At 38.9% G+C, this 26,309-nt stretch overlaps 1 protein-coding gene across 3 annotated transcripts in view; it reads right to left on the minus strand.

Moving 5' to 3' along the window:
* RIF1 (replication timing regulatory factor 1) overlaps positions 1 to 26,309 on the minus strand; it is a 36,503-nt gene that overhangs the window by 7,586 nt on the left and 2,608 nt on the right. For all 3 annotated transcript variants that reach the window (XM_042808542.1, XM_042808541.1, XM_042808540.1), the window contains exons 4-28: positions 24,899 to 25,029; positions 24,373 to 24,467; positions 21,790 to 21,979; positions 18,802 to 18,894; positions 18,567 to 18,705; positions 17,106 to 17,257; positions 16,236 to 16,356; positions 14,480 to 14,653; positions 14,115 to 14,225; positions 13,804 to 13,866; positions 12,864 to 12,964; positions 12,369 to 12,455; positions 10,587 to 10,660; positions 10,302 to 10,482; positions 9,204 to 9,311; positions 8,823 to 8,972; positions 7,304 to 7,403; positions 5,890 to 6,154; positions 4,262 to 4,304; positions 3,726 to 3,928; positions 3,434 to 3,533; positions 2,877 to 3,020; positions 2,010 to 2,152; positions 930 to 1,019; positions 794 to 848 (exon numbers count right to left, since the gene is read on the minus strand). In XM_042808542.1, the coding sequence (XP_042664476.1) occupies positions 794 to 848; positions 930 to 1,019; positions 2,010 to 2,152; positions 2,877 to 3,020; positions 3,434 to 3,533; positions 3,726 to 3,928; positions 4,262 to 4,304; positions 5,890 to 6,154; positions 7,304 to 7,403; positions 8,823 to 8,972; positions 9,204 to 9,311; positions 10,302 to 10,482; positions 10,587 to 10,660; positions 12,369 to 12,455; positions 12,864 to 12,964; positions 13,804 to 13,866; positions 14,115 to 14,225; positions 14,480 to 14,653; positions 16,236 to 16,356; positions 17,106 to 17,257; positions 18,567 to 18,705; positions 18,802 to 18,894; positions 21,790 to 21,979; positions 24,373 to 24,467; positions 24,899 to 25,029 (3,113 nt within the window). The remainder of the gene's footprint in view (positions 1 to 793; positions 849 to 929; positions 1,020 to 2,009; positions 2,153 to 2,876; positions 3,021 to 3,433; positions 3,534 to 3,725; positions 3,929 to 4,261; positions 4,305 to 5,889; positions 6,155 to 7,303; positions 7,404 to 8,822; positions 8,973 to 9,203; positions 9,312 to 10,301; positions 10,483 to 10,586; positions 10,661 to 12,368; positions 12,456 to 12,863; positions 12,965 to 13,803; positions 13,867 to 14,114; positions 14,226 to 14,479; positions 14,654 to 16,235; positions 16,357 to 17,105; positions 17,258 to 18,566; positions 18,706 to 18,801; positions 18,895 to 21,789; positions 21,980 to 24,372; positions 24,468 to 24,898; positions 25,030 to 26,309) is intronic.

Raw genomic sequence — 26,309 nt, forward strand, 5'->3', positions numbered from 1 at the left:
TTTTTTTTTTAAAAAAAGGCCATTTAATCCCCAAACTTAAATAAAAAAGTTTTGCCAGAAGATATTAAGAAACCTATTACTAAAACAGTTTTTATGAAAAATCTGCTGTACTTTACCTACTGTCTGTTTGGTACTACAGCTGATAAAGCCAGCCAACTCCTCTCCAAAAGGAATAGATCCATATTTAGGATTTAATTTTTTTTTTTACTTTTTTTTTTTTTTTAAAACTCAAAAATCTCCTATTTATTCCCCCCCCTCAAGCCCTTACAGCTTCATCCAAAAGCAGTTCAGAATGTGGAAACATAGCCAAGATCCCATTCAGAAATTAAGTCCAAATGCTTAATGACTGGCCCTTTCTCAAGTAGATGATACAATGCAGAACACAGCAAACACTGCGGTGGTACTAAATTCAAGTCTGGTGATGAGAATGAAATACAAACACCACCCCCCCCACCCCCACCCCCCCCCAAGAAAAGCTACTGGTGTATTCTATAGTCACGGAGCCTGTGTCAGTATTGTTCAGGTGTGGAAAAAATAGAGGAAGCCCAAGAAAAAGGAGATTCAAGAGTCTCACAGGTTAACCAAGACAGAGAAAGGAAATTATTTCTGTGAGCCAATACGCATGGGGGGACATTTTTTTGCCTGAAGAGTTTCCAAATCAATCTTAAAACTCTATCATAGCCAGTAATCAAAGAGTTTTGCCATTAATTACCAGAGCTACTAATACAAAGAAAACATCACTGCTTCAGTTATAATTGTGGTATCTTAATCACCATTAGACAATGAGAATTACCTGAGGTGTGTTTTTAGTATCTTCTTTTGCATCTTCTATTGAAGACGACTTTTCCCTAAAACAGAAGGTACTTAAATCAGAAGTGTTGCAGAAAAGGGGGACACCTCTAATGTATATACTGGCCACCTTTACTTACAAAGAATCTTCCTGACTTTGAGCATATTGAGAAAATAAGGGAGTATCTTGCGATGTGTCCAAATTGTTGTACATTGCAGGAATGCCAACTCTGAAACAAAACCAGAAATGATGAGTCAGACTTTTTACCAAAAAAAAAAAAAAAAAGGCTAGGGAAATGTAATGCATTAAATCACGAGAGCAGATACTTGTATGGAGTGGACTGAACTTCCAGACTCTCACGACTACTTGTCCAAGCAGGGACTTGCTGCACAAAACGTGAGGCAGATCAGCTCCAGGGAGACCGCGCGGCCGCACACGGCACTCCCCGTTCGGGGCAGAAAAGGCACAATATTGCAACAGGCTGCTGCAGCCTCGGGCTCCAACCGGCTGAGCAAACTGCCAAGAGGATGCAAATCATCATTTATCTCCTTGTTTCAAAGCAACTATTTTCAGTTGCATTAAATTTTTAATTGCAAACATGCTTTGAGGGGAAAAAAAGCTGTGACCGGGATCCCACTCTGCAAAGAATTCATCAGCACACGCTAACTGTATAATCCAGCTGAGTTCCTGTCAAACATCACTGCACAGAAATTTTGCTTACGCTGTGGTTTTGCTGCCCGAGTATAGAAAATATTCTAGTATTACTTTCTCACATTAAAAAGAAGATAATTCTAAAAGTTCCCCTTGCAATTAAGGCAAGTCTTAGGAATATCCTAATTTCTGATACGAAGCTGAAAGATGATTTCTCTTCAAATTTAAAAGTCTCTCCTTCAGATCAGGTGAAAAAACACCTTCCACTTCAATGATTTAAGAGAAATTACATCTTCCATTTCACATTGCAAGTAGAGTCGTGAAGTAAAAATGTAAACTCCAAACAGATAACAGAATATTTTAATCAAAATAGGAAACGCAGATGAGAGAATAATTTGGTTGCTTTAAAACAGAAAAGGAAGGAACTTTGTTAGCTTTAAACTTTATAACTTGTATGGCAGAGTAAGCCTTAATTGCCCATAGTAGGCTGAGATACAGGAATTGTCAATCTGACATGCTCAATGTAATGACATTTCACATTAAGTTTAAAATGGAATAAATTACGGACCTCTTTGACCTAAACACTTCTTTCTGATGTTCTGTCAATATTCTTGTTTTTGTTTCTGGAGGAATAAACACAAAATCAACAGATTTCTCCTCTTCCAAAAGTACCTCACTTTTAGTCTTCGAAGATGAAAATTCTAGTTTCAGCTACAGAAAGGAAAAAAAATCCTGGATTAGAAACAAAATTGAGGAATTCAAAGTGATTTTTGTCCAGGTACAGTCGTCCTGGATGGACCAATTATCAACTGCAGTTCTTTCAGCATATTGATCAGCACAAATCCCTCATTGGCTGCTAATTTTCTTCAGGAGTGAGTTTTATTTTTTTGTGTCTCACCACCACCACCACCACCTAGGAGTGATTGTCACCCCTCCTCCCTGAAGCACCTTCTGCACCTCCTTCAGCATCCTGAAGCTCAAAGGCTGTAACAGGAGAAGGCACCTCAATACTCAGGAGGGTTATTAGTTACTGTTGTTTACCAAATCAGCAATTCCTTACAAATACAACACCCTTCTCTCCCTACTGCAAGTGACAGATTTGGAGCATGTGGCACGGGCCTACCAAAACCAAGATCCACCTCAACACCCGACTGTCACAACCGGCCACCAGACCAAGGTGTGAATTTTCTACCTGGTTGCCACTCCTCCCATCCATCCACGGTCCCTCCTTAAAACTCAGCAATCTGTAACCTTGGCAGAGAATTTTAACAGCAAAATTTAATTAAAGTGTGCTATACAGCGTAACTTTGACAGAAAAAGTATTTCAGCATCACAGAATTCATTAGTTTTTACTGAGAGTTTAGAGCAGCATGTGGGGTGTTCTGCTGCAGAATCCCACGGATCTGGTTCTGCCGCACCCCTCAGAACACCTTACCTTTGCGGGTGTTATGTGCACATCACTGGGCTTCTCTTTTACTTCATTTTTTAGTTCACTTGCTTGTGCCAATGTAAAGTCTCTTTTTTGACCCAACCTTACATCCATTCCACTTATCTTTGCATCCAGCTGTGAATTTTCCACCTAGTCAAATAAAAATACACTGAATGCATTGTGCAAAGAAACCCCAAGCTCACAAACCCATCCTGAGATGTATTAATTTCTAAAAATAAACTGTTCCACACTCCCATTTTCCTCTAAATTACAGAGGACAACTTAAAAAATGAATTATTTCAACCAAGTAGAACCCCAAATTTAAAATGCACGAAGTGTTAAGAACCAGCTCAGTCTTTTGAGAGTGCTTATGCAGCAGTTTATCGTTCCAAACCTGGAGAGAGGGCAGGCCAATGACAGAAAACAACAACAACAAAAAAAAAAAAAAAAAAAAAAAACAAAAAAAAAATCAAAGTGGACCTTGCTGCTACCTTCTGAACAATTCCCATGCAGTTATACGCAATGAAGCACCTGCTGGGGTCAACAAAGTATAAAGTATTTACCATGTCGGAGAAGGGGCCGCTATAGTCTTCAGCTATCTCAACGCTTTCAAAACCAGGCAGCAAGAGTGGCATCTTCTTTTTGGCTTGGCTTAACACAGATCTGATCAACAAAAAAAGAATTTTAAATTTACAGAGGGCTGGGAAGAGGGGGGAAGGGACACAAGACAACCAGCAGATATCCTAGCTTGTGCAAAAAGCAGAATGTAAATGGTCATCAGAAAAACACCGATTCGTTTGTACATAACCTGAGATCTCTGCCTTTTAAAATATGTAGAAACGGTGTGTGTCTTACTTTAACTCTTCAGGATACGTCAACGACGCAGTCTTTGCAAACGTTGCATTCCAGAAGTGGGCACACTGGTTGCGGATCTGTTTGCCCTTATGCTGAAACACTACACAGAGCAACGGGGAAAGCTGCTCCAGCAGCTCGCTGTCGTAAGAGCCAGTGCAGTGAGACTGCAAACACAGGATAATCTCAGCCAGTAGCTTTTCAAGCTGAGGGAGGGAAGAAACAATACTTTTAAAAATTTAAATTCAAGTACTGCACATAATGTGTTAAACGTTTGAATAATTAGTATTTAAAACATTATTATCCCATAGAATAGTATGGCCTGAACAAACAAGTTTAAATGCCACACCACACGAAAAGTCCAATGGCTAAACTTTGTGGTCCTCCCATTAGGTACCTTTTTAGTAGAAAATAAATTGTTGAAAAATTAAATCTCTACCTTCATTACTTCTTTGTTTTTTTTAGAATACAGGACAACTGGCAAAACACCAGTGTCAGACACTTTTCCCAAACCCCAGCGATTTCTCTAGCAAATTTACCTTGTTGTTAAGATTACTGTATACTTTAGATACACCAGCAAGCCTGCCAAAACAAACAAAAAAGTTATATTTTGCTGTCTCATTTATCCCAAGCATAAGAATTAAACACATAATGCACTCAAGCACTGCACACTAGTATACAACCTGATGAAAGTGTTGTGAAGCAAGCCTCCCACTGGGCTGTAAGAAAAGTTTTCTGACGTAGTTTCAAGTAAGCCTATCCTTTAGCCCCCACTGGTATTTACATGCTAACTTTAAGAGAAACTAATAAAAAGATCAGTAGTAATTAGTAAAAACTTAAAGGTTTTCCTATGAAGTAACTTCTGTCTTCTTTGTGTTGCTCTTAACCCTCTCCTCAAACAGATTTCCCAGGCCCCATAAATATCTGCATTAAAAAGCTGAAGTACCACCGAAACTGAGTAATTTCAGGTAGATAAATCCCTACGTACACCATCCTGAAAGTGTGAGGAAACTGCATTTAGTAATTCGCTTTATAAGCCTGTGACCTCCAGCCTGAAGAGGTTCCCAAACTGACACTTGGATATGCCTTCCTTCAAAACTATATAGCCAACACTCACTTCTCCCTTTTAATGGGTAATTCTAAGAAAGACAATGCTCAAACAAAGGCAGATGAGATGGGAGATGGAGAGGTGGCGTTCAACTCAACCTTACACAGGAACAAGTGGATTCTTGCCTCCAAGACAGGGACTCCTGATGAGTTTTGGATTAGTGGTAGCAGTCCTGCTTCAAGTTTCAGTAAAAGCTTCAAGAGAACATTCACAGGCTGACCAGCAGCATCCCATCCCATCCTATCCTCCCTCCTCCCAGAACACTCAAAGCTGTACTCTTGTTTCTTTCCCTAATCCTAAGCAAAGCGCACATCTCACATCCACAAAGCCGAGACAAGCCTCTGCCAGGCCCCTCCCACCAAGCCCCTAATAATTCCATCCTGCCCTGGGAAAAAAAAAGCCTACAATTAAAAAATAAGAAAAACAAAGCCACATTAAAAAAAAAAAAAAGGCACATAGCAACAAACAAGCATTTCTCAGTACTTCCCTCTGCTTAAGAACTTCCAGGATTTCAGTGCACTTCCACTAATTATGATTTCTCTATTTCCTACAAAGCATTACCCAGTTCCTGCCCACTAGAAAATTACTGTTAATAAATATCTTCACTGCAGCAAAAATACACAGCAGGTGGAAACCAAACACTTCAGTTTTGCAGAGACGACAATCCATCCGCCCTAAGGAGACAACAGCTTTAAATACCAAGCTTTCACGAGTCCTACCGGTTTCCTCTCGTGCAGGACTAGGCGGGTTTGGTTTTCTCTCTGAAGCAAAGCGTGATGCCAAAACCCAGCTCGGGGGCAGCAGGGAGCCACACGCTCAGACCCAGCACCCCGGGTTTCACTTGGCAAGCGGGGAAAGCAGCAAGCTCTCCGTGACTACCTTGTACCCCCCCTTTCTTTCTGCAGTATTTGGGTGCCCTACAGAAACAGCACCTACTAACTCTAGTAAAAAAACCTGAGCTGTATTTAAATACACCGCTTGCTACAGACCACAAAAATTTTCACCAATATGCAGCAATACAATGAATCCAGTTTTTCCAACCGTTCTTAAAATACTCACTTTGTTTTTTCATAAAACACTGCCAGAGGTTTTGAAAAAATTGCAAACATAGTCCCAATCACTGAAGGCAATGAAACGTGGCTGATGATGTTGTGAAGAATAGCAAGAATTGAAGGACCAACAGAGACCAATGTTTCTGAACAGATTTCTTTGGAACTGAACACATGGAAAGAGTTTAGTAACATCACCAGGAGTTTAAATAGAGGGGCAAGCTTTCCAAGGGGTTCCTTTTTCTTCTTAGACCAATCTGTAGGTGTCTGTGGAGCTAACATTAAAAAAACAAAAGAATGTATTTTCTTAACCAACATGCGTTACAACAAAACACATCTGAACTTTTATCTACATGAGAAACAGAACTTTGATTCCCAAACTGTATCTACACACAACTAGTTTAAACCCAGACTTAACAGAAGATATATTTTTCAATGTATAATTGTATCATACCACCACAGATACGATTCCTATTCCTTTAATTTATATTTGTGGTTGGTCATGCAAATGACTATGCTTTTAAGTATCTTTAATGCCTATTTGCAAAGAGACAGCAACCACTCTATACATACTAGCTGATATGCATAAATTCTGGAACAGGTGAGGAGGAGGGAAGGAGAAGTATCAAAATGATTAGCATTATTAGCTTATTTATAAGTTAAAGTTTTGATCATGTTCTCCCTCATTTCCAATTAAGGCATTTCATTCTTTCAACAGTCCAACACAATGTCTTACAACTTTAACAAATTCCTATGTGGCAAAGAAATTAGAAATTCTTCAAGTTTTTTACTGAATTATAATATCTCATAAATTATTTCTTCAGCTGTAGTAGTTGTAAATAGGAGTAGGAAAACAAGGACATTTCACATACTATCCACTTTTGTCTTCTGTTAAACCTATTGGCAACCATTTTATGCAAAGCAGCTTCAGAAGCAGTAGCCTTGCAGACGTTGTCAAAATTTTATCATCAGCATTAGGCAGATATGCATTTACACTGAATTATGATCCAGCATTACTGCTTCAGATTATGTCTGAACAAAGCAAAAGCAGATTTCACATGCAAAAATGAAATCACAGCCAAGAAATCAAATACAGCTTCAGACACCAGCAGTGTTTTACAGGGAACTGAAAAGTGAAGCAGCCTCAACGCTTACATCCAGTTCAGATGCATTTTGTCAGGCAGTGCAGTAACTACTCAACCGCTTGACAAATACAAAAAATCTGATACTCAAGTATGCGTGCTGGATATTTTTATGATTTTTTTTTTTTTTTGGCCAATCCCTTCGGTGCTTAGATAGCATGTGTAGCACATACAGACCATTGATAGCCTACGGTCATCAGTTCTGCATCTACAACCACTCTAATTTTCAACCAGCTCTGGAAGACACACACAGAAAATCCCAATATTCAAGTATTTTCTTACATCTATGTTTTGGCTGATATTTAGTACCATACGGTGCAAAGTTGATGCAGTCAACCATAACTGACAGAATATGGGTAAGACCATCCATCATTGAAAATACCTGAGGAGGAAACAGAAATCATCAGCAAAGCTCAAAAGGGCAACAGTGACAGAAAAAACCCCACACGTTGGCCATTCAGGACAGCAATACAAACAGCTTTTAAATGTAAAGTGGATGAAATCTGTCTGCATTGTCAGGTAAGACTCAGGTAAGATTCCATTTTAAAATACACACAATGACATAAGCTGAAAATTGAGTCTTCCCATTCTATACATACAAGAGATAAGCATATATACTATCTAAAGAAGCAAGAACAGTAACAGGCAGCTGTAAGAAGGTGTTAGATCTAAGAAGGTGCATCAAAAGTATGAAGGTTCAAGGCACTAGCTGTCTAGCAAAACAAGTTACCAAATGTCAGTGTGTGCTTAAGTTCAGTTACTGCACAAAGCCCAGTTCTCAGAAAATCCGCTGTAGGCACAGCAGTAAGGTGTCATTAATATTCAGGAAGCACAACAGGTTTCTAGTACATACAGAGATGGGTCAAGCTTTTTTTTCTCCAATCCGTCAAATTCTTCTAAATAAAAAACAACCCATGCTTTTCAAAGGAACATTCATACTGTGGGGCAAAACCCAGTTTAGTTTTAGTAACTCACATACTGAAGCTCGAAATTTCTGAATTGTTTAAGTTTGGCTTGCTCAAAAATTACTAATTTTTGAAAATTGAAGCTTGTCATCAGGATACAGCAGCATCCAAAGGAAGTTATGACGATGTATTCCTCCAAATGACATGTTTTCAAATTCCATTTTTCCTTCTCATCTATTTCTTATTTGTTCCTTTCATGGTAATTTTTCAAAAGACGGTCAACTCGAGCACGAAGGATTTTATGTTCCAAAGCTAATGTTCATGGACACCTGCTGACACTATCTCCCCATGTGATGTGAGATAACAAACAAGAGAGATAATGTAAAGGCTTCCTCTTGCAAAAGCTTTCTCTTTTGTAAAGCTTTACGAGCCTTTAAATTTTAGTGTACGAAGATGACAGTACTAGGAATATAGCGGGTATGCCCTCTGAAAGCTACAGTGCTACTCTGTCCTCCTTCCCAAACAAAATGCCAGGTTTTGTGGTATTTGTTCAATTCAATCTGAAGTTACACACACGTTTCACCTGGACAAAGGATATTCACTGTGATGATATTCACTAAACCATTACTAGTTAAATAGAAGACAAATCCAAAGACTGCTTAACTGCTAGTTTAATATTTAAGCTTTATAATTATTTTTGCTCCCTTCTTTCAATCTATTTCTAGATCAACTCCAACTCCTGTTGGTTACAAGATTTTTGTTATGGCTTTAAGTCTCACCCAAAACACTATGTTAGAGAAAGTACTACATGAGAGTTTACAATAGGTTCTTATATCTACTTTAAAATATATCTGCTAAAGTACTTATATAGTTCAATATCACTGGTTTATACTCACTACTGGAGTTTCACCTTCTAGCCCAGATATTATTTTGGCACAAAGTTCTTCACAGCATAGGTTTTCTTCTGCTGTTGCAACTAAAGCAGCACAGCGAGCAAATGCTCTATACAGGTCTGACCAAGTGCGCAACAAGGATTTCATAGTTGGCTTTAACAACAGAAAGAAAAAGTTTATAAATATCAATGTCTGTGCATAGAGATAAAAACTTCTTTTAAGTTTTTTTCTTCTGTCACAACCTATGTAACTCAATTCCAACCCTGGAGCAGTGGTCCCATGTATATACATATTGGTACCAAACTCTACTTAGATTACCAGAGCACTTCACAGTTTTTATAAACCCCACATTGTTTCTAATCAGTATTATGCATTTACTGTTACCTGTGGAAATTCCTGAATGGGGAAGATGTGCGACACTGGTAGCAACAATGCACTATAAACAGCACTGAAGTTGTGTTCCAGTGCATCACCCTGATTTACTTCATTAGTCTGCAGTGAGAAAACAATTTTCTGATTAACTATGCTGCAAAATTTCGATGACAAATAAGGCTGTTTCTAAATACGTTTACTGTTTACGCAAGATCTGTGCAAGCTAAATTGCCAGTGGCATTTTGCAATTAGCTATTCTCAGTTCTTTCAAGAGTTCAAACTGATCCTATCATTTAAAGAGATAACAAGCATTGTTTCTAAATTCCAAAGTAACTTAATTCCAGTAACAAAAACAATCTGTTAGAAAACATATTGGTTATTTTTTTTTACTTATTTCCTACTTAAAGCACCTAAAACTTTCTTCATAAATTCTAAGATTTTAAGTCCAATGACTACATGAGGATTAGCTCAACAATGTTACAATCAATGTACTTGTTGTAAGTAATCTGCAGAACCTGTGGAATATTACTGTTTATATGGCTTTCATTAGGGCTTCCATTTAAGAAGTCTAACTCATTAGTAAGGAACACTGTTCCAATTACGTCCTAAACGTCACAACTTGATATTATTTTATTTTCACAGAAAGCAAACAAGCCTCTTGGTATTTAAATGTGAACAGGTCCTGGAGGGCAAGTCTGCATTCTTTGTAGCAACAAGATCACGCGAAGGAGTGAAGGGTTGAAGCACATCTATAAACATGTTTATAATCTTAAAAAAGGAGAAAAACCACATTCCCAATACTGTACTGGACACTGAACTAAGGAGTGATCGTTCTTACTGACTGGAATCACTTTAAACCACGCTCTGGATCACTCCACTACTGCCCTTCATCCTACCTCACTGCACATGTGCACACCCTAGCTAGGGACTTTTTAAAAAAACTGCTGCACAAATTCCAGTTTCACAAATACTACCAAGGCTTATTTAATTTTAATATTACTTCAAGCCATGTAATTGCTAAAAACACATTAAAATAGGAGATCGGCACAAAGTTTTCCTGTGTTTTTTTTGGGGAGTGGGGCTGGGGAAGAGAACAAAAAGCCACTATACCCGATTAATCCACTCGGTTAGCGGATTAACAACAATACTCCACATTCTCCAAAGATGCTCCTTATTTTTCACTTGCTTTGCACTCTGATTAATAATGCAGATCACAGATTCGCTGAAAGCCAGTGGAGATGTAGGCCCAGACAAAACATAACTCACAAGTGTTTCTAGAATTACGTAGAATCTAGGGAAGAAAGTTAAACAGGTAAGATACTTCTCCAGATGAAATTAGGAAAAACTTCTCTGAAGTTGCCTACGGGAGGCTCGTTCTAAACCACCACCACCTACCTCTCATCCGTTACACAGCATTCCAAGAGGTCATTATGGAAAGGCAGCTGAATTAAGAACAAAGCTGGTGTACCCTTGTAAGAGAAATTTAAGAGATCAAAACAGCATATACATTGATCAAATTAAATGGTTGCCTCACATGTGTATCTCTATGCTATACTTAACTCTAAACCAGAATTTTGCAATTATTAAGTTGTCCAAAATTGTAAAATCTAAGACTTCAGAATAAAAATGAGAAGGAAAGCTGGAAACCTAAGCTTCTGCTAGATCCTGGTGCTTCAGCAGAATACCAATTATGCCATAGTTGAAGCAAAAAAATTCTCTGTTTAAAACGTTGAGTTTTACAGTACTCAGTACTGCCTTGAAATTGCATGCATCACAGTAAGGTAGGTATACCTAATGCAATCAAGGCGCACTGTGATACCTGGAACAAGATGGAGCAACCTGAGATTTGCTCATTTCAAGGTTTCAGCATGACATCTTTTTGGACCACCTCTATCAAAAAAAATCTATCACAAGTATTTCAGGTTTCCTAATGTTAAAGTATTTAGCAAAATGCATTTAATAGCCGCCAATTAAATCTTCAACCACCCTAATAAAGTTCTGACCCTTGTACCCAAGTCAGGAAAAGCCTCCAAATGTAAATAAAGCACTAGGGGTGAAAAAAAGCTGGGAGGAATTCTGAGAGTTGAGCTCTTAAGCCAGTTCTGGTAGGTAAGTTTTATACTGCTCACTTGACTTGAAGCATTTGCTCACTCTTGTTACACTTAGGCGTTCTCTCACAGATACCTGTCTGCTTTTAAAAGCCTCCAAACTAAATCTATGCATTCCCTGACTAAGAAGGTAAACATTTAGCTACTTTCATAGGCTAGAAGACCCTGTCTCCACTGCTGCAAAATAAACTAGTCGCCCCCAGCCAACCGGGGGATGTAGAAGAGCTGATCATCACCCAATTCTAAAAAGTATCTCAACTTTTTAAACTTAATAAATTTAACTTGTAGCCTGCTCCTACTCAGTCTGCTCCACCCCAAACAAAAAAAAAAAAAAAAAACCAAAACCAAAAACAACACAAACCAAAAAACCACATAGAAACACTGTTTCAGCCTTTTCTCACAGGTTTTTTTTTTTGCGTGTTTTTTTTTTTTGTGTGTTTTTTGGTTATTTTCTGGACTGCCATCATCTGTTTCTCCCCTCCAATGCAGCACACAGAACAGCACTCCACGCAGGGCCCATGAGGACCAAAGCAGAACAGAGTACTTCTCACTCCTAATGAATGTCACCACGTTTTCTGCAGTAGGCTTTGGCCAGGAAGTTCAGGCTCACTATGACTTCTGAACTTTCTGGAATAATGCTGTCTAGCATGATATTCTCTGATTTGCTTCTGCACATTTAACTTTTCCTGAGGAGTAACACTTTCTACCTTTCTTTAAGTTATTTCACTCTACTGACTTCAGAACACTTCCCCAAAACATGTTTTCTGTATGTAACTAATGCAGTCTCCTCGCAAATTATCTGCAACTTGTATTTTAAATCATGATCTGAAGATGAGAAATGCCCTTTCATCATTACAGTAATTTCAGCACATCCCTTTTTAGTTAATTAAATTACTGATCAGAAGTGAGGGCTGGAAACAGTCTGCATTTTGGAACACACAATACTGTGATTTCCTGAAAGATCTGGATCTCCTGACTTAAGAGTGCTCTATACATTTGGGCAAACATGACATCCCAATACCTTTCAGCATAAAATAATGACGGAATTCTGGAATGAAGTAAAACTTACATTTAAAAGATCCATATCAGCAATCTGATAAGCTGGTGACCCCAATACTTTTGGAGGTAATTCCTTAACAGTAATATCAATGAGGGACTAAGTAGGGGAAAAGAAGAAAATGTATGTAAGCATTTTTTTGCTGATGGCTCAAATATTTTAAGTAACACCACAAATAAAAGCAAATTTGTAACAATTGCTTCCCTTGAGTAAAAATTCCATCATGAAAGTAACTGCTTTGAAGCAGAAGGTTCTATTAGAAGAACCATGTACCCAGTTCTGTGAACACTGCTGATAAATCCAAAACACACTTTTAAAGAAAGAAACCCTTAAGCAACACTATGCCATCTAATGAGAACTGCATAACTTACAGTTTACACCAAAAAGTTGTGTCTCTTAAAGAGACCATTCTGCTAAGTTAAATGCAAAAAGCTCCTACCAATCAAAATCTAGACCATTAAAAAGAAATGAGATTGTAAGAAACAAGACAAACCCCACCCAACTTACCAGTATTTTCTGCACAGGGAGGGAATTTGATCTAACAGTGTTTTTTAAGGCCTGAAGCAGCATAGTCAGTATTTCCGACCCTTGCTTTTCTTTTTTATTTCCTAGAATAAAGCACATTTACACTTAGAGCAAAACAAACTAGTGGTCACTCTGACCATAATTTAAAACTTTAAGTACTGCAATACCAAAAAAATTCTGTGTATACTTATAAGCATATACCAAATACTTAATATTTGGATACACTGTTTTTCAGAGCAGAGATGTGGTAACTGAAACAAAGTTTAAACAGAAGAACGCCTAAGTTTTGTTAGTAAAGTGGAAACACCTTCATATCATTATTAACCTTTGATTCAAAAAAAATTGTGAAATTTTGCATTCATCCAAGCAATGCATTTCATTTCTCATGCTTTTCAGTTAGATCTTTTATATTAAAAGCTTTTATTAAGAATATTCTAGACTTTCAAAGTCTTTACAGAGCAATGAGCATTTTTTAAATACGAAACAATGTATTGCTCTTCTTCTGTAATGACACAACACTATGAAATAAAATTTAAGAAAAAAGGTAGCCAGAGTCACATAACAAAGACTTTACTCAGTGTATTACCCAAATTAGCGTGTCTCAATTTCACAGATTTGCCTTTTTTTTTTTTTTTGGAAATGGAAATATTCCTTCAGTGAGAAAAGCAGTTAAAGTGCTTTACTGTCTCTCTTACTGCTACATGCAATACACCTGCAGTCACATGCCACTGGGCTTTCCTTAATAGTTACCAAAAGTAACTGCTGCTGATGCCTAAACCCAAGCCTTGCCAGCAATGAAGCAAACACTACTTAAGGTCCAGCCTTAAAAAAACAAAAAACACAACACAACAACAAAAAAAACAAACCACACACACCTCTAACTGGTTAGCAGTGACAAGTAAAAAGAGATCATACTTTTTACCTGATTCAATAGCTGTTTTTACGTATCCATTTATGTCCTTCCATATAACATTCAGCATACAATCTACAAGACAGCGTAATACTTTCATTCAGTTTGTGATAAAAACATTAACAAGATTGCAGTTAAAATCCAAACTATGCTAAACAGCACTTTGACGTAAGTCAAAATTGACATCAGCTTTCAAACCAGGCCAGAACAGTTCTAGTTAATGTAACACTGGAGTATTACATAAAGTGGTTATTTCTTCTTATGCTTCCCCTACCCACTTTATTTTCCAGAAAAGAAATCAAATTTCACCAGTAAATTCTTACCAGAAACTTCTTTTCCAATTGCAATAAAGCCATCCTGAACTGCATTTATAAACGTGCTGGCATGCTTACAAAAAAAAGAAGGGCTACCGATCAGCGGGTGCTGGAGAGGCTCTAGAATAAAAAAACATGTTCCATAAATCTGTTAGTTTGCAGTTTACTGGTAAGACAAGCCTTAAAAATAATCAAGTATATAGGTATACCTAAAGCATTTAACATAAACCCAACTTTTAATATTAAAGACAACAACTAACAGTTTTAAATGTTTACAGCACTTCATTCTAATGGACATCTTTAAATCCAAGAAAATTTGCAGTTTCAGATTATGTGAAAGTACTTAAAAAAAAAAAAAAAAATAACTCACTCACCTAAACTAAGTACAAGTTTGTTTTGCTTAGCAAAATCTAAAACTTCTGGTCCCATCAAGAAGTGAAGCAGCATTTCAATTCCCAAAAGCTGAATGGAAGGAATCACCACCATTCCTGCTGTACTAGAATTCAAGTTCATCCTTGGTGTGACTGGACTGGCAAAGGGGTAAGGACCTAGGTGAGGGGAGAAAAATAACATTGCCTCATATTTCACCTGCAACCGAGTGAAAGATACAATAGACCAAAATCCCAGAGTTAACATGGGAAGAACAAATCATGGAAAAATGCTGGCTAAAAGGGACCTCTGACAGCCAGACAGAAGTCTGGCTCGCACTCCTATTAAGTAGGGTTTAACATCACAGTCCTAACCATGTATTCTGAAAGTCTAAATATCTTCCAAAGACTATTAAGTCTCAGACGCCAAACTTCATCTGGCAACAAAAGTCTGGAGGGAAGTTGTGGTTGTGGAGGAGGTTACAGGCTACACTCCCCACAAATTATATAGTAACTCCGCTGCTACCAGTTTCCAGTAGAAACTCCTACACCCTGCACCAGTCCAAGAGGTCCCATGTGTGCAGCAGTTTGACCAACCTCAGTTATGATCTCAATGAACTAAGATGAACTTTTTTTTTTCCTAGGTTGGGAACAAAGGAAGATCTACAGATCTAGGACAGTTCCACAACATATCTGAGGCTTCTAATTACAGCAACCTAGAACTACACAAGCTGTGAATGCCAGGCTTCCCATGCAGAGGAAGAGAAACAGGCAGTTCCTTATCTCAGGCATTCAGTGGTAAAGCTCAGGTAGGTGTGATTTCACATGTATTTAAAGTACCAATATTATTAATGTATTATTATCACTGGCTTACTATTCAGGTAAAACTAAAAGTGCTGTAGAAATGATAGTGGCATGTATAAATAGCATATATAGGAGTACATGAAAAACTAAGTTTCAAGCCAAAGTTCCCTTGCAAAAGAGAGCAAAATTCAGGACATCGGTTCTGGTTTTGGCTGGGATTGAGTTCATTTTCTTCGAGTAGCTGGCACAGTGCTGTGTTTTGCATTTGGGATGAGAACAATGTTGATAACACACAGATGTTTTCAGTTGTTGCTGAGTAGTGTTTATGCCAAGCCAAGGACTTTTCAGCTTCTCATGCCCTGCCAGGGGAGCCTGGGGCAGGGGGGACACAGCCAGGAGAGCTGACCTCGACTGCCAAAGGGATATTCCCTACCACAGGGCATCGTGCCCAGTATAGAAACTAGGGGGAAGCTGGCCTGGGGCTGCTGCTCAGTAACAGGCCGGGCATCAGTCGGGAGGTGATGAGCAGCTGCATTGTGTGTTACTTGTTTTGCATAACTATTTTATTATTACCACCATTATTATTTTCTTCCTTTTCTGTCCTATTAAACTGTCTTCATCTCAACCCATGAGTTTTACTTCCCCTCCCCCCCGATTCTCTCCCCCATGCTGCTGGGGGTGTGGGGCTTAGTTGCCACAGTCAGGGTTAAAGCACAACATTAAAACTGGTCCTCAATGCAACCTGATTAGCACCATTTTGTGAACTTAAAATACTGACTACAACAACCTATTTTTATCCAGTGTAAATCACTACCTTTGAGTTCTCCAATGAACATGAAGAAAAATTACTGTTCCCAATAATAATGCATTGCAAATGAAAAAAGCATAAATGTGTTAAATAGAACAGATTACTTTCTGCATCTAGAATATAGTTGGAAGCAGGCTTGTGCTTTGGTACCTGACTTCTGTGCAGGGGTTGCAGAGGCTAAACTTTGGTTGGCTGCTACACGCGAGGGAGTTCCTTGCAATGCAGCAGAAGAATCCAGACTTAAAGTACTTTGGATTAATGGTACGCAAACCTGCAAAGATATCGAACCTCGGTGAAAACAGGTATGACACATGCAAGCCATAAGCCACAGAGAATCATTTGTTTCAAATACCACATAGATTGTACTGTTGTTCACAGCATCAGTGTTTCAGTTTCTGGGTACCTGTAACAGTGTTCTCAAGATGCTCTATAAAATATGCCTACTGACATATGAATTAGAAATAGTCAGATTGATCAAAAACTCATGTTCAAATGATCCATCTGTACTGTATCTAAAAAGGCAGACTTTTACTTTACTCCCAGCTGAAGTTTAACTTAATGAAATTCAGAACCCTACTGTTCATTCCCGTTATAATGTGAGTAGTAACAACACATCTGATTCATTTTTCTCTCCATGCACCTTTCTAAATATTTTGTGATCTTTTTGGTACGTTTTCCTATGGCAGACTTTCCAAAGCATACACTTGCATGGGGAAAGGACAAAGCAGTCCTTATATAACACACCCATGTTCACTACTGCTGTGCACTCACAGAGGAATCTCACTGAGATGCTCACACGACACGCAGTTACACTCTCAAATCTTTTGGAACTTTAAAAAGATTGACCATATAGTCCCAAGCACTCCTGCTATATATAACATACACACTGAACACAGTTTTATTTTAACACTAGAGAGGGACAAAGCAGCTACAGAATGAGTTATAGTAACAAATAGGGGACTTGGCTTCACACACAACACAGGCTAGAGTGATTATGCTGACTATTTTCAGTTGTGTTACCTGTTCAAAGTTTGCAGGCAGCTGAGGTCCCAGGCGCACAAGTAAATACCACCAGACCTCCAGTTTTGTCAGTGCCAAAGCCTCTGTTCTCACATGGATCGAGCTCAGTGGCTGCATTAGCAGTTTCAGCCTCTTAGCACTGCACAATATATCTTGAAGACCAAAAAAAGCATATTTTTAAGCAACATTAATGAAATCACAAAAGAACAACAAAGGAAGATTTTTAAACCATTAGGTTTTTTCCTATTTGTTCCTATTTTAGCTTAAGGGTCAACTAATGACAATTTGCAAACCTAAAAGATAGTAAAAGCACTGACCTTTCAGACTATTTTACTGCTCTAATTGTTTTCTAGGACAACCCTGGAAATGGCAAATATTTCTTTCCAATACCAAGACTGAAATGAAATCTACTGAGTACCAAACAGAAGGAAATTCACTTTTGCTTGCTATCTTGGAGAGTCTTCTTTGAGAGAGTAAAATAAAAACCAAACACTTAACACACAGGTGCATTACCACTGAATGAAAATGAATGATCTTAAACACAGATTTCTGAGGCCACAAAGGATCATTTACCACTGAAGCAGAAATAGCATAGCATGTATGGACAGGAGTCTGCTCAAGCCTATGCAAGCGTTCAAAGAGAAAAAGACTTCTGGCCAGCTCAGCGGCATCAGAACCCATCCACCTGCAATCCACACAGAACTGCTGACAGACTGCTCTTGCAGTGCGCAATCCTTACTGGCCCTGCTGGAGCAAGTGCAGTGAACACCAATTGTGCCATGGATTTTATCTTCTGACAGAATCAAATCCTTTGTTAATTTATGGGAAACAGTGATCAGAACAAAGGACCAGAGAAATTGTCATTTTGATTTGTTTCTTAAGTTAAACTCAGCTAAACTAAGAAATGTTCACATTTAGCTTTCTCTTCAGGACACACAGTAAAAAGAAGGGCAATCAAGGTAAAAAATATTGTGTGTTTTGACGCAGGCTAGACTTAAAAGACTCTTTCAGGTCTCAGCTATACATTCAAAGCAACTTTTTTTTAACACCTCTGGACTCCTGAAGCATTGGTGGTTTTCACTTAATTCACACAGCTGAAAATAAGATCTACCAAATGTCTTATTCTCTACTTCAGTGATGTTTGGATCAATTGAAGCATTACAAAACAAAGGCTAGGTTTATGCTATTAATTTATCCTAGGAGGAAAAAAAACCAACATAGAACTACTGTCACTTTTCCTTAAGAAAAAAACCCCACAACTTGAATTTCATTTATGTATATGCACACAGTATATACCACTATGTATGTATATACACCATGATGTATATACCACAGATAATACCTATGTGTATATCCAGTGGTATGTACCATGGCATTGAACACTATTAGACAGAATATTTTCTTCCAGTTACATGAAGTGACAGTAGTAAAAACAATTCAGGTTAACTTTTTTTAGTCTACCTGGATTCAGAGCAAAATTATCTATTAGACTCTTCCATGCAATGAAGGCTATTTTCTTTACCACTGGTGAGCCACTACGAAATCCAAGTTCCTCCAATTGCAGTAATGAGTTGATAAAACTGCCACTACGATGCAGAGTCTGAAGATAAAGAAGGTCAGAATAAAGATATTTATCTTGTCAAAAACTCCTTCTCTAAATATTTGCAACTGTAAAACTTACTGCTTTTCTGCTTACCTTTCCAAGTAATTTGACAAACAGTGGCCATAATTTTAACACGTAAGTCTCATTTTTTGTAGAAATCAATTTCTGAAGTTCTGAAATTAATTTCTGCAGGCAGAAAAAGAAACACAATTTCTACAAGAAATATATTCAAAGTATTCTAAAAACTACACACCCATTCCAATGTCTGGAGAGACAGCCAACCTGGAACTGTGCTGCTTTCTAGATCACAAGGATTTAATTCTATACCACATAGCATTTGCTGCTAAACTGGTCAAACACTACTACCCCTCCGCTGACCTTCTTCGTTGAAGTTTATGGTTGGTTTCAATTAATCCGATAGTGGCAACCAACAACTCAAAATCCATTTCCTTACATACTCATAGTCTCTCCAACTCTCAAGTAAAAGCATACTGCAATGCTAAAAACCACCTTGTTTGTTTGGATTTTTTTTGTAAACATACTTCAGCAGTGAAAAAGGCAAAATAAGTAAGCCTACAGTTCCAGAAGTGAACAGGAATGTGAACATCAAAAATACCAAGGGGGCTGTTGCTGAATAGGGTTGGGAATCTTTTAATGGCCATGGAAAATGCCGAGGTACTCAACGCCTTTCTTGCCCCCATCTTTACTCTGAGGCCTCCAACATCTGTCTCCTGTCACTTTTGTCGCTGGGCACATAGGTACTACCCGTGGTAGAGAAGAACTGAGTTGGGGACTTCTTAAGTAAACCTGACTTACAATAGTGAAGGAGAGGGCCAATGACACAATGAGGCCACACCATTTTTTCTTGAGAGGTCGCTGCAACTAGTAGAGATCCCCAGTGACCGGGTAGGGCAAGACAAGCTTCCAAAAAAAACCTCCCCCAAAACACCACGCAAGAGGGGATATGGGGAATTATAAAATAGCCAATCTCACTGCCATGCCTGGAGAAATTGTGGAGCAAATTCCCATAGAAGCCAGCTCTAGGCACAGGGAATAGCAGGAAGGTCCTTACAAACAGCTAGCAGCTTAACCATGGGCAAAACCTGCTTTTCCAATCCAACTGACTTCTATGAGGAAATGCCTGGTTTTGCAGATGCAGGGAGTGCAGCAGGTGTTCTCCACTCCAACTTTAGCAAGGCTTTTGACAGTTTCCTCCAGTGTCATTGCAGTCCAGCTGGGGAGATACAAATTAACTCATCAGATTACAGGGTGTGTGGTTGGGCTGTCAGGCTCAGAGGTTGGTGGTTAGCAGGTCAGAGCCCAGGTTGTGTGCTATTTACACCTAAATCGATGTGTCCATTAAGGGCTGACGCGATTTAAAACAATCCATGACTGAGGGGAAAGCACCGGTTGATATACTAGAGGACAGGGCTACCGTTCACAGGGATCTTCACATGCTAGAAAAATGGACTGACAGAAATCTCACAGAATTCAAAGGCAAAGTCTTATACCTGGGATAGACAAACCCCATGTACTGGTACCCACTGGGGACTCGGGCTATGTAACAACTCTGTAGTAAAAATTGACGTGGGACAAGAATTTTAATGTTAAGTCAGAATGTGCTCTTGCATACTGGACTGCACTAGCAAAAGCACAAGAAATAAGTCAAGAAAACCAACCCCTCTACTTGGTACTCATCAGATCATCTCTGGAATACCGTACCAAACTCTTGGCACCAAAGTACCAGAGCTACTGGCTAACTGGAGTGAATGCAGCAGAGGGTGACCACTAAGATGGTCAGGGGACAGAGTTCGTAACAGAAGAGCTAAGCTTCTTTAGCTTGGGGTGGGAGGGAATGTAATTGCAGCCTTCCACTACTTACAGCTGGATTATAAGGAGTAAGCCAGATGCTTCAGAGAAGTACTGAAAGAAAGGACTGGAGGCAAGACACAAGTTTCAACAAGGCAAATCCAATTTTTACTGTGGAGGGTGATCAAGCACTGGCACAAGCTGCCCAGACTGGAGCGCTTCCACCCTTTAACATATTCAGAGCTTAACTGGACGAGGCTCCCTGGCCTGAACATGGAAGCTAGTCCTGTTTCAAGTAGGAAGCTAAGCTAGATGATGTGAGTTACTGCCACATCAAGTCCTACTGATTCTAGTAGAGTGTCCTGGTTTTGGTTGGGATAGTTAATTTTCTTCCTAGTAGCTGGTACGGCGCTTTGTTTTGGATTTAGGATGAGAACAATGCTGATAACACACAGATAGTTTAGTTGTTGCTAAGCAGCCTTTATCCTAAGTCAAGGACTTTTCAGTTTCCCAGGCTCTGCCAGTGAGGAAGTGCACAGGGAGAGAGCATGGCCAGGAGAGCTGACCTGAGCTAGCCAAAGGGCTACTCCGTACCACAGGATATCATGCCCAGTATAGAAACTGAGGAGAGCTGGCCAGGAGTGGCAATCACTGCTCAGGGACTGGCTGAGCACCAGTCAGCAGGTGGCAAGCAACTGCACTGTGCACCACTTGTCTTTCCTGGGTTTTATGTCTCTCTTTTTGTTATCTTCCTTTTCATTACAATCATTATTATAATAATATCTTATTTAAATTATTAAACTGTTCTTATTTCAACCCACAAGTTTTACTTTTTTTTTTTTTCCTTCCAATTCTCCTCCCCATCTCATTGGGGGTGGGGAGGAGTGAGCCAGCAGCTATGCTGTGCTTAGTTGCAGACTGGTGTTAAACCACATTTGGTAAGCAAATTCTCTTTTAAGAGACAATAAGTTTTATGATATGTGAGTTAATGCTATCAAGTCAGGTGCTTCAAGATCATTTAAAAAAGGCAAGTTATTTCCCTGATCAATGATTCTTGTCAGAAAATTTAATTTTTTTTTTTACGGTGATCCTACACTTATGTTGCTGTTACATTAATTTTTCCATTGAAACCGCTGTCATCAGGAAGTTGCTGTCAATGCACAATAGCTTTTTACTGCTATCTAGACTGTAAATAAAATTTAAAACCCCCACAACCAACCCCGATTACTACTCCTATTGCCTCTAGGAAAGAGGCCCAGCATTTCCACTTACTGTGGTCATTAGGTGCTCAGTGACGGCCGCCACCTCGGGCTGTTTCTGCAGCAGCAGTGGCATGCCCATCTCCAGAGCCGTGGCACCTCGTAACTGCACCTTATGAGCCGAATGGGCGACCAGGGGAATGATCAGTTTTGCCCACCTCACAGCCTCTTCTCCCATCTGTGCTGGAGTTTGCTCCATTAAGCTAGACCCAAAAACCAAATACAGATATTACAAATCTCCAACATACTGCTCTAATTCAACATAGGATTTACCAGAAACCATTCTAAATTATGTTTTGTGTTTTTTTTTTTTTTTTTTTTCCCCTAAACAATTGTATTTTGACAGTTCACTTAAAACAGTTAAACCTCTCCAAAAGCAGAACAGACTGACATCTGCAGGTGTTCCTTCCATCCTATCACAACTTCTCGGGAAAACGAGCTGAACTGAAAGCCTGAAAGAAACATATCATCACTTGCTTATCAGTGACCAAGCACAAAGTTTGCAGAGTAACCATGCCTCGTGCATTCCTGGCAGTCCAAACCAGCTCCCACAGGCCGTGTGTGACAAAACCAATATATGCCTGCTTTTGAAAAACAACTCCAACCCTACGTCCTGGTTTTGGCTGGGAGAGAGTTAATTTTCTTCCAGTAGCTGGCACAGTGCTGTGTTTTGCATTTGGGATGAGAACGATGTTGATAACACACCGATGTTTTCAGTTGTTGCTGAGTAGTGTTTATGCCAAGCCAAGGACTTTTCAGCTTCTCATGCCCTGCCAGGGGAGCCTGGGGCAGGGGGGACACAGCCAGGAGAGCTGACCCCGACTGCCAAAGGGATATTGCCTACCACAGGGCATCGTGCCCAGTATAGAAACTGGGGGGAAGCTGGCCTGGGGCTGCTGCTCAGTAACAGGCCGGGCATCAGTCGGGAGGTGATGAGCAACCGCATTGTGTTTCACTTGCTTTGTATATTCTAATTATTTTATTATCGCTACCATTATTATTTTCTTCCTTTTCTGTCTTAAACTGTCTTTATCTCAGCCCAAGTTTTACCTTTCCCCATCCCCATTCTCTCCCATATCCCACTGGCAGGGGGGATGGAGTTTAAGGCTGCATGGTGCTTAGTTGCCAGACAGGGTTAAACCACAACACCCTGAAGCAGCACAGGTTTGCACAGACTCAATGCAGATTAGCCCAGACAAGTGTTCTTATCTGATCCCTCCGTAATGGCACAGTATGACAAACAATTCCCTATATTTACACTATCCCACATAGGAGCCAAGACTTTCAGAAATGGCATATATTCAAACTAGCTGGTCTGCAACTCATGGAATTTTGCTAGTGTCCTCTTTGGCACAGGTAGCCAAATCCCCATCACTACAATTTAAGAAGGGTTCATGCTGTACCAAGGGAAACTGCTCCCTTTTAAATGATTTTCTGAAAGCCAGAGGACATGCACTGCTGAAGAGAATAGTTTTCCATTACATCTGTCAGCAGCTTACCTTCTGAACAAGAGCACTGTCTTACTACTGCAGTCAATCAGCCTGAGACAGAGTATCTGCTTAAAGATTATTTCAAGGTACAACCGTCGCTATTAAGGATAACTATTCTTTTTAATAAACGCATATAAAATTATTTTTTCTATATATACACACATATAAAATAACTAAAAAACCCCATTTAATAAAATGTGTAATTTTCCAGAAACAGTCGTCTGAGTCTCAGATTTGCAAAAGATGAATTAGCATACAATTAGACAAATGCAAGAAGTTGCTAAATACTAAGCAAATAATAGTATCCAAGTTCTCTGCTACAGCAAATAGGTATTCTAGAGCAGATAAAAGAAAGTAATTACTGCATTAACTATTTTACTTTAAAATGGACTTGCAGTTCACACCAGATATAAAAAGTTTAGATAATACTTAGATAATAGCGACAAGATCAACATAGTATTAATTTAATTTCATTATTAGTAATTAAGTAAAGATAAAATTTGACTATTCCAGCACCGCTGACCAAAACAACGCATTCTTCGTATTGGTCCTAAAAGGTCACCTTTGAAATTAAATGGTACCCTCAGCAGCATTATGAGAAACATTGCAGTAAAATTTGTAAAGCACAATGGAGATATTTCAAAATAAAAACTCATATTAATAGCTGAGAATGTCTCAATTGGGTAGGTTCTGAAAACAAAAGCTAGAATGCAAGAACTTGAGTTGTGAAGCACACATGAGACTCTGGAAATAATTCCTAATAAGCCATTAAAATGAAAGCAATGAAAGTTTATCTGAATACTGACTACTGTCTGCGTCAGAATCAATTGTCATTTTATCGTTAGGGGAATGTTTTGCAAATGAAGCTGTTCAGAACCACTGGCAAAGAGACAGAAACAGAGATAGCCCATCACACAACTCCACTCTGTTCTACTGCCTGCAATAGAAAACATTGTGGGAAAACAGTCTTGATCATACTGAAGAATTCAAAGGGCATTCTAAAAATTTTTCTTTAAAATAATTAGTGCCACTAAGATTTTGCTTCAATAGCTTCCACAAAAAAACTAAGCATCTGTTTTAACAATTTAATATTGCAGTTCACATACCGTATAATAACATTCAGTGCCTCATATTCAACCACCATAGACTGTACATCTCCTTTAGTAAGTATTGTTTCCAGGGTGGAAATAATACTGGACACCTGAGGAATTAAGAGAAGAACAGAGTGAGCACCTAAATACAAATATTGCCATGAGGAGCTGGCATTATGACATTTTGTTTCCCAGGACTGTGCTCTGTGTTTGGATTATGCTCAGTCTAGTTTTAAGGTTAAAGCTCTAACCAAACTGGAATATTCACAACATTTGTCCCCTGTGCTGCTTTCTAACAGAAGTAGCATCTAACAGAAATGCTCACATTGCAGCTTCAAGAGAAGCAATAATTCGTTCGCTCTTTTCTCTCTGTAGCTGCCCTTACAGTTTTTCCAGGAACTTATGCCCTATACTTGGCTGTCAAATTTGATGGAAACCAACCTCCAGATCAAAAGCTACTGAGCTGAGAATGATCGTAAGATTGTACAAGCCTCATCTCCCTAGGAAATCAGGCCACAAAAAAAGAAGTGAAGAAACTCACCTCCTTTTTAACAATTTCAGAAGGAAATGCCTGCTTGGAGATCACCCAAAGTGCCCGAGTGCGAGTGTTTTTGTCTGAAGTTTTTACAGCAACACTGTTCACCGTTGAAAGCAAGTCTTGTATTTCAGTTGCTGAAAGCAGAATGCACAGCACTCAAATTCTGTTTATGCAGTTCTAAGCAGCTTCTTAGCAAGTTTCGTGTCATTCTGCTTAGTTAACATTACTAAAGATCCATTCCAACTCTATGTCCCAATGGACACAATTTAATGTCTTAAACATTACTTTTTGTCAATTTTTGGAAATCTCTCTCAAAATAAACTATCAAAAAATCTCAAAAAGTATTAATATACAGATACTATTAATGTAGTACATCTGTATTACCTTTCTAAGAAACCACAAAACCATAAAACTAGAAGGCAATTTTACATAAAATCACTAGAGCTAAACATTAAGTATTTCATTATACAAAACTTGCTGGATTTCAAGTGAATTCAGCAGCACTTTGGACAATTTCACTGCTATAACAACACACAGAAATTCGTTGTAGGGTCTACAGGAGATTTCATCATTAAAGAAGGCTGTAAGCTGTAACTGAGCTAACAGCAAGCTTATTACTCAAAAAATAAGGCTAACCTAGGACTTACACGCAACTAGGGAGACAGATGGAGAAATCACATATTCCTTTAAAAATTCCAAACTAACGAAGTCTGATTTCTTCCAAATTTGGTCTTTGCGGGTAAACGATCTTATCGGAGAAACAAACTCAACTACAGTCGTTTCCTCAATCAAAAGTACATATGCTTTTTGTCCTCTCTCCCTAACTCTCTGCTGTTTTCAGGACTTAATTATTTCTGAAGCCTGACATTCCCTAACAAAATTGACTGTAATTTATCAAGTGGTTAAAACAAGTTATGGGGGAAAGGGACCACAAACATTACTATAAATGCCTCATTCTCATAGGAAATCAGGCTAAGTTCTGCATCATAGGAAAGCAGGACACACGGGAAAACTGAGAAGAACTAAACAAAACAATTTCAGTAAACAGAATGGCAGAGTCACATGGAAGAATGCTCTCTGCACATCCACACATGATTTTGCTGTCTTGCTCGAGATTAAGCTTCTCTAATAAAGGTCATTCCAGAACATTTGTTCAAGAGTATTTAATACTTCCCAGAAGAAAGAATAATTGACAGTACCCCACTTGTTATTACCATTTGAAGAGTTACTATAGACTCTTGCACCATCAAGGCACCATAGAACAGCCAAATCACAATCTGCTCCCTTCTGTGCCCACGAACAGCAACCTCACCTTAACCACCTTCCTCCCACACACACCGCTGACACCGAGCAGCTTCCCACCACATTACTGCAACTGGATATGCTGAGCCCTGGGACCTGTAACGGGTACCTC

The sequence above is a fragment of the Tyto alba genome, unplaced genomic scaffold (genome assembly GCF_018691265.1).
Source record: "Tyto alba isolate M040663 unplaced genomic scaffold, T.alba_DEE_v4.0 Super-Scaffold_7, whole genome shotgun sequence".
NCBI classification, from domain to species: Eukaryota; Metazoa; Chordata; class Aves; order Strigiformes; family Tytonidae; genus Tyto; species Tyto alba.